The sequence below is a fragment of the Pholis gunnellus genome (genome assembly GCF_910591455.1).
Source record: "Pholis gunnellus genome assembly, chromosome: 12".
NCBI classification, from domain to species: Eukaryota; Metazoa; Chordata; class Actinopteri; order Perciformes; family Pholidae; genus Pholis; species Pholis gunnellus.
Window position 1 is genome coordinate 14,260,594 of NC_136539.1, and position 8,509 is coordinate 14,269,102.

Consider the following 8,509-nt stretch of genomic DNA (forward strand, 5'->3'; position numbering starts at 1 on the left):
AAGTCCAACCCTTGTTCTGGTTCTTACAGCTGCACGTGTAAGAATCATCTTGTGACACGGAGCAATTACCATGATTGACTTTTATTGAACGTTTTATACTCTACAGCACCTCATGAGTAATACAGTATCATACAGTAGCACTGAATGACAATAAACATGCATTATTGACTGTTTATGTTACTTTCAGGAATTTTTTTGCATTTGCATAAACAAGCTTGTGTGGCACAAACAGCTAAATGTAATGTATGTCTCCGGTCCACTTCCTGTGTCCTAAGAACAATCACTAAGAAATGATGAGTGCTTCCCATCTAACAAGCAAATAAGATGAAATACCTTTATAAGGACAGGCTTCTAACAGACTGCAAACCTCCAATGGAGGTGAATCATTTCCCAACACACCCGACAGTTTTTGTTGAGTTACAAGTGCAAGTCAAATATTAAAATCAACACACAGAACACATTCTTTAGAAAATGATTGTTACCTTACATAAATACCGGAGTAGTAAATATTAACGATACGATATATACTTTCATATACATATGCGACATACTTAATATTTGAGCTTCATCAATGATATCATAAAAATCATAACTTTTTTAAATAAGCGTCTACTACACATATTAACATGTTAAATACGGTATATATACATATAAACATATCAGCTATATACACTCTATTTGGGATGCTGGGGTTGGGATGGCAGATGTAGGGGTTTTATACAACATGCCCCAGGCGTTTCTTGATGAAGTGGGACACCAGGACTTGAGGTCTCTGCTGATACTCCACCAGAACATCATGCGAGGCGGTGATCTGGTCTCCCTCAAAGCGGTTCAGCAATGCAACACAGACCACAGCGCCTGGAGAGAAAAAGGGAAGATTATTGGTCATATAGTGCATGCTAATTTCCTCTGTCCTCACCTCATTGGGTCAAATCATAAATCAATTGAGGCTCTGTATTCTGTACAGTTTATGATCAATATAGAGGTGTTACAGAGGCTAGATGTTATCTTCAAAGCCATAAATAGTCTGTGCCACTGTACAGAGCGTACAGACTACATGTCGTAACTCAAACACTACCTTTGAGTCCACAGACACGGCACATGGCCGCAAATACGGAGGACTCCATTTCAATATTCCTCACTCCGGCCTCGTAAGCTTTCCTCAGATACTCCAGTTTGTCTTCATGAGAGAAGGAGCAAAGAGCTCCGTCAAGTCGGCCTTGACCTAGAGAGACACAGCACAAGACCTGTCACTATCCGAACAATGGCTGTGTTCTGATGAAGTTCTCTGTGAATATGATCACAAACAACCAGAGCACGAGGTGTTTACCTTCATAAAAGTCATGGGTGCACAAGGTGTTTCCGATCACTGTGGGAAAGTTTTGAAGCTCAGAGGAGCACTGCAGAAGCTCATTGGCCACTCCCTCGTCCAGCTCAGTGCTCCTGGTGATAACTTTACCCAGAACCACCTGCTCAAACTGGGGGAGGAAGGAGTAGTCCACTGCTTTATCCGTGACCACCACTGTCCCGGGAGCCAGACCTAGAGAGACGGCACCGGGCAGACATTTTAAATATCATTTCTTTTAAAGTCCCTGCCTGATGAACCAGGATGGAGGAGAAATTCAGGGAAGGCACCCTTTTGAAAAAGGTTTTCCAACACTTTCAAAACAAAAAAATGCAACGTGCTTACCAACACCACCAGATGTTCCAAGGCGAAACAGGACCACGTCACGGCACTGAGCGTGGTGCAGCAGTTTGATGAGCTCATGCAGCATTATAGAGATGGAAGGGACACCCATTCCATGCTGTGATAGAAACAAGATCAGGAGAGAAATTACTTTCAAAACAGTCAACTTATTTCACCAGTAATGCAATATTTGAAGCCCTTGGCAGTTGAAGTGAAGCCTACTGGGACAGTATACGCCATAGTTCTGTAATACTTACACTTATAGAGAGCACTGGTCCCACTTTATACATGCAGTAGCGATCCGTTGCCTCGCAGATATCTATGACTTCCTCTGGGTTTCCAGGCAGTTCCAGTTCCTGGTGGATGAACTGGGCGAAAGCCTTCATGCGATTCGCGCTGCCTCCAACGCACACAAACTACGCAAAAATAAGAGAAAGAGGACGAGTGAATTCCCTTTTTCTTGCTTTTGAAATCGTAAACCCCAAAATTGTGATTTTGTTTTTTTATTTGAGCATTTCACAAACCTTAATATCGCCAAACATTTCTGGAAGATTGTGAGTCTTGGTGCTCAAGCTGAGGTGGTAGAGAATATCCTCCTCCATGGTGTCCAAGTAGGGATTCTTCACTTGGACTAGTTGTCTACGGGAAATATAATACGGCACATTAACAAAGGGTCAATCAGTGCTCTGAATGGATTACCAAAAATATTACAACGGCGTTTGAAGAGCAACAAGAAGCAAGAGTCAATTCCAATCTGATGTTTCCAAATACTCACTTGATATACTCATTGTGGTCACTCCCCATAGAGTTAAGTAAAATTGGTGCCATGACTCCAGGAGGCGCTTTGAAATCCAGGTTAAAATCTCTTCAAAAGTTGTTCTTCTGCAAAAACCTTCTCGTTGCGGCTGTTTATGAATAAGAGCTGTGTCTGACTACAGAGCTGATATAGCGGTGACCTCTGACCCGGCCACTGATTGGTTCCCGAGAGAGGAGTAGCACCCGTCCTTGATCTCACAAAAACATCCACCAGACCCAAACAAACGGAGCGAGATCGATCACGTGAAAATGTATTGGCTCATTTCCAAAGCGGCAGTATACCTTCAGAAAAGAAAACCATCTGAAGCTCTTGCATAACGTTATAATGTTATGACTCTCAGCTTTCCCAAAGAACACTGAGATAACCTCTGACATTGACATGTAATACTTGAGGTGAAACAAAGACACACACGTACACACACACATACACAGAGCTTATTTCATGTACAGCCAACTGAACTGCTGTTCCATCAGTGAATATTTTTATAGATCAAATTCTGTATTGTAGGGGTTGTTTTAACGGTGATGTCCCACTGTTGATCGGAGAAAATGGACCATTATTTTCTGTAATGTTACAGTATTATGTGGCAAATTCATAACATTCAAATGTCCGCCCGTGAGAGAAAATACAATTTCTATAGGTAAATAAGACAAAAAGCAAAAAATAATAATTTTGAAACATTTTATATCACTTTTAAATGTATTTGAACAATCAAAACTTCACTTTACAGAGTTACAGGTACAGCAAAAAAAAACAAAAAAGACTTACTGGTGCCTTCTTTACTGAAGGAAGTCAGTTCATGAGGCACCACTAACACGCACAATAAATAAAAGGTCTATAGCTTTAATTCAAGAAGCACTTCCACACTTAAGTAATACATCCGACAGGACAGATCACTTGGAACTAAGTAAAACATTTGATGTCGCTCAGTATGAAAGGGTTAAAAAATGCATACGGTCGTTAAATTAATAAGTTGAGGGATGGCAACTATTCCTGTTGGAAGCGTTGGAGTTTCTGCATCCTTTTCCCACGGCACTCGCAGTCTTCTAATCTGTTGACACGGAAATGTGTACAAGCACAAGTCAGTCACCTAATCATAATTCACCAATACGCTCCACATTATACCGTCTAGAAGCATCAGAAACTCTTAATGACTGAACTCTTCCAAGTTCACACCCGTGGCTTCATTTCCCCTTATTATCGTGAGGTGAACTTTGAAAGCATGATGAAGAGAGGAGATGATTACAGGTGACCTGGAAGATTGTAACTCCAGCTGCCGGAAACACTGAGCTACTTACGTGACAAATCAGTGTTGTCTGTTGGTTTCTTGTCTTCAGCATAACCAAAGCGCAACAGCCTCGACATGTCGACGGGAGATTCATTCTTGCCAAATATTCTGAGAACACCAAAGACAAAATGTTCAAATATCATGGAAATGCAGTTTTTGGATCACTTTTTCATCAAAATAAAACCAAATAGTGCTTTTGTAGTCGCCAATGTATTGTAAATGTTTGTCATCCCCACAAAATGTCTATTAGATTGAAATGAACTACAATTGTGAGTTTATACAAAACCACCAATCCTCAAAACTATATCTAAACAAGTCATTTAATCTCAGATTTAACCTTCCTTAAAATGAAGAATAAAGGCTGTGAAAACATCATTTTTATTCAACCAGTCACGCTTGTTCCAGGACATTTCTGGACTCTCCGTTCTAGTCAATATTTTGTACCAAGACCGTTTAGATTATTACTTCACTGCAATGATGAAAATAGGATTTAGTGGATCCTTTGTGGGCTTGCTGACATAGTGTATGAAACACCGTACCTGCACTTTAACCACAGTGTTCTCTGTGTTTTGTCTCGGTAGCTCTGACGTGAGGTTACTTTGGGTTTTTGACAAGTCATTGGTGTTTTCATAAGGGTACAAGGAACACACGGCACAGACGAGCAGTGAGCCAAAGCAAACAGCTGATGTGAACGTCCCATTTAGTTTGGATGTTGTTCGTTTGACCTGAGTGGGCTCCCATGAGCATACCTGCCTAATCACCACAGCATGTGTGTACATATGCTGTACGCTTTACTGACAATATGCTCTGAAATACAAAGAATTCAGCCATATATCATATGTGTTATGCTAATAACGATGAGATGGAAAAGCTAACAAAAGCTAACAAATATGAAATAGCTTACAGTCATATAGGTGCCCTATATTTATCAAAACAGGTTTTGTTTATTGTAATCTTTCCTCCTGTTCATATGAGCCATTAAGAGATCCGTTCCTACTTTAACTAACCGATCCTTTCAGTGTTGTTTTCCATCACTTCCTCTTAAAATGACTGATATGGTCTGACATAATAAGCTCAATGGTCTATAATAAATCTATTCCACTCGGTGTAATCCGGTTGCTGGGAGTTGTGGCGGCATTGTGAGACAGCAGCCGCTTGTACGGAATACAATACGGAACAACAGCACCATCTTGTGACCACATGAACTTACATCTTCTTGAATTGGTTTTTCTCAAGATATTGATTGGATGGCTGCGGCTTCTCAGCTTCTCTCGCAGTTGGGATGTAGTGGACGTTGTTGTTCTGCAGGACACAAAGCAAAGTCAACACAAGCGAGGATATCCGGCTGGATACTCTTCCCCATTTCTCCCTCGAATCAGGCAGTATGTCATCGTTTACTATAAACCATTGAGGAGCCACAAAGTAGGTCTGCTCGATTAAGCAACAGTGTGTACCACTAGAGCACTACTGACAAGCCCTCAATTTAGTCTTCACCATATGATCATGGCAGGATAAAACAACACAGAATACATTGTTTATTGTGGAGGCATGTGTGGCTGAATAACTCTCTATATGACTCTTGACGTTTCTTTGTTTACCTTCTCTTTGCCATCGTAGCTGCTATCATCCCTCTTCCAGGCCGACATCTTGTCAGTCCCAAAAGGGGGCTCTGCTGGTTGAAAAGCTCCAGGGTTTTTCTCCTCCTCACTGTTAATTAAGACAGTTAAAAAAAACAGACACAGTATAGAGATATGACATGTATCCTTCACTTAATGATGGCTGGAATACATGATGAAGATTAACAGCAGAAGTCAGTTATTATTGCGGTTGATTGTTACTGTTTGTATTGTTTTTTTGACTGCTATGAGCAGCAGCTGGTATTGTTGGTAATGGAGGTGAAAGTATTTTTTATTCATAAACTAACTACAAGTCCTTGTGAACAATAAAAAATAAGACAAATGTTACCTCGGATCGTGTCCGGGTGCATTGCCGGACCAGCCTGGAGGTTTGTATGGCTCGGGTTTAGAAGTCATTCTTTCCTCGTGCCATAAAAGTCCTGTTTGGGAAAAAAAGGGCAAAAACAAGAATAGGTAATATGCATCAACCAGCGAGAGGGATGTGTCTAGAGAAGGGTGCGGGATGGCTCTACCCTTATGGCCGCCTTGTTTGCAAAGCTTGACAAAGTCAGAGTCACTATCCAGGACTCCGGACCTCCGCCCTCGGCCCTTCTCTTCAGGAGGAGGGCTGATGTTTTGGGACAGTCCTGGAATCTGGGAGATCTGGGCATTTATTCCTTGATACCCTGGTTTCACACCTGTAATGTTAAAACACACACACACACACACACACACACACACACACACACACACACACACACACACAGTGAGGTGTAGCTCATTATTAATGATATTTGTAGCATACAACGTGAGGTAACTAAACTAAGTCAGCATAAACAGTTGTACTTGCCAGTCGATGGAACATCGGTACACGTGACAGCTGAGACATTTCTATTGGAAATAGAGACAAAAACCCGGAACACTGTCAACCTCTTCGACGACAGTTTGTAACAGTTACCTTACAGCATCGTCATTAACGTTAGCATAGGTTAAGCTAACTACCTGACTAATTTATCCAGTCCTTAAATTAAATACAAATTGTAAATGACAGCGCCAATAGGTCTGCAGTGAAAGGGGTTTTAAAACACAGCAATGACGGTGATTATGATGATTAAAGTTCAGTAAAACTCACTCTGAATCCATTTTAGTTGCCGAGCGAGACGACCGGACAGTCTGTTTGTAACTTCTGACTGGCGTTACCGTGGAAACGGTTTGTATGTACAGCCTCGCGCTCAACTGCTGCTCTGATGTGAGGTGTAGAAGAAGAAATATAGACGTCACTGTTGGTTAGTTAGTAAGTTAGGTAGGTAGGTAGTTAGTTAGTTAGTTAGTTAGTTAGTTAGTAAGTTAGTTAGGTAGGTAGGTAGGTAGGTAGGTAGGTAGGTAAGTAGTTAGTTAGGTAGGTAGTTAGATAGTTAGTTAAGTGGGTAGGTAGATAGTTAGGTAGGTAGGTAGGTAGTTGGTTAGTTAGTTGGGTTGGTAGGTAGTTAGATAAGTAGTCAGTTAATTAGTTAGTTAGTTGGGTAGTTGGGTAGGTAGGTATGTAGTTGGTAACTAAATATACGTATTCCAAAAGTACCAGGGACCATTTCAGAATAACATCATATTTTATTTTTAATTATAAATATTGGTGCACTATTATGCTGAACTAAGCCTTATGTACTGGTAGACAGCTTCATCTTTGTCAATACGTCATAATTTAGCCTATTTGTTGATTGTATTTGGCATCAACAACTTGCAAAGTTGGCTAACAAGTAACTAAAAGTGTCGGTGTAGCCTACTGCAGTAAGAAGTAGATGTAGTGGAGCAGTAGATGAAGCATAAAGCACTGAACTTAAGTACAATATCTTAAGTACAGTATACTGAAGTAGGTACCACAGAAAGCTCCTGTGTGCGTGGGCCCATATGGACCTGCAGTGTTGTGATGTTTGAAGAGTTGGAATGCTGAAAAATGTCTGTGGTCTGAATTTATGACAGTTTTGAGAAGACCCTAATGGTTAAAAACATCAGTGATGCATTGCACACTCAGACATAATGATTTGGCTCTATTATTGAATCTGAATATAGGACATTATTCTAACCTAACATTTATATAATCAATAAAGTAACACCTCAGACTTTCTTCAAATTATGTGATAAAATAATGATATGATCTCTTTATACATGCATTTTACAAATAAATTATACTCATGGTATATGATGTGTTGGGAAACACAATTTGCATTGATTTCTACTTACTGGCCACATTTGTTTTTAAAACATACCGATTATTCTTATTGCCTGAAATATATGCTGCAAAGCTTGAACCCTTCACTCCCCTGAATGCTGAGTCGGGAACATGCGCAGAGGAGACGAAATAGCAATGGTCCTTTAATTACAGCGCAGGTCAAGCTAGCCCGAAAGAACAAGTCTGGTACAGGAAATTCATGCCATTGCTTCAGCATAAAAGCACAGTTTAGCATCAGAGAATTTCTGGGTGTTCAGAAGATGAACAAAACTGTAACAAGATAACGGCAGTCTGTATTCACATGGACTTTGGCAATATTTTAAGATAGGAACGCTGTACACAATGCATAGAGTGTGAGAGGTGGGCTGCATGGGCTCATCAACCATTCCTAATAGTATATTAAAAAAATAGCTCCCGCTACAACATTAAAATGCTGCTCACAAATGAAGGCATCAGTGACTATAAAACAATATTACAGGCTTAGAGGGAGCATGGGGCCATTCTGCCTAAATACTAGTCTGTTTGACTTTTGATATATATTCAGATCCTATTTCTCAGTAAAAGTAGCAAGACCACAATGTAAAAACACTCCATTAAATGTGAAAGTCCTGCATTGAAAATAGGAATTGAGTAAAAGTACGTTCGTAGTATCATAAGTACTACAAGCAAAAGCAGTAAAAACTGAAGAATAGCCCCTGTGAGTTGAACACTATATTATTTATATACATATCATGGTATTATAATATAAGTACCGATGTATGTGAAAGTAGAATTTCTCAGTTGTAGTGGGTCAAGGCGTATATATATATGGGTAGCTTAATCGGAAACATATGAGGTTATGATGTGTTTTGTATGTAAACTTGTCTTTAATTAA

The 8,509-nt window shown here is 40.1% G+C and overlaps 1 protein-coding gene across 1 annotated transcript; it reads right to left on the reverse strand.

Annotated features, from left to right (window-relative positions):
• Positions 1–97: 97 nt before the first annotated feature.
• upp2 (uridine phosphorylase 2) lies at positions 98–2,585 on the reverse strand. The gene is made up of 7 exons (XM_079170694.1): positions 2,463–2,585; positions 2,212–2,326; positions 1,945–2,103; positions 1,691–1,805; positions 1,331–1,540; positions 1,079–1,225; positions 98–858 (listed from the first exon to the last, which is right to left on the reverse strand). Exons 1-7 carry the CDS (start codon positions 2,513–2,515, stop codon positions 716–718), a joined length of 942 nt encoding a protein of 313 aa, XP_079026820.1. The 5' UTR covers positions 2,516–2,585; the 3' UTR covers positions 98–715.
• Positions 2,586–8,509: the final 5,924 nt, after the last annotated feature.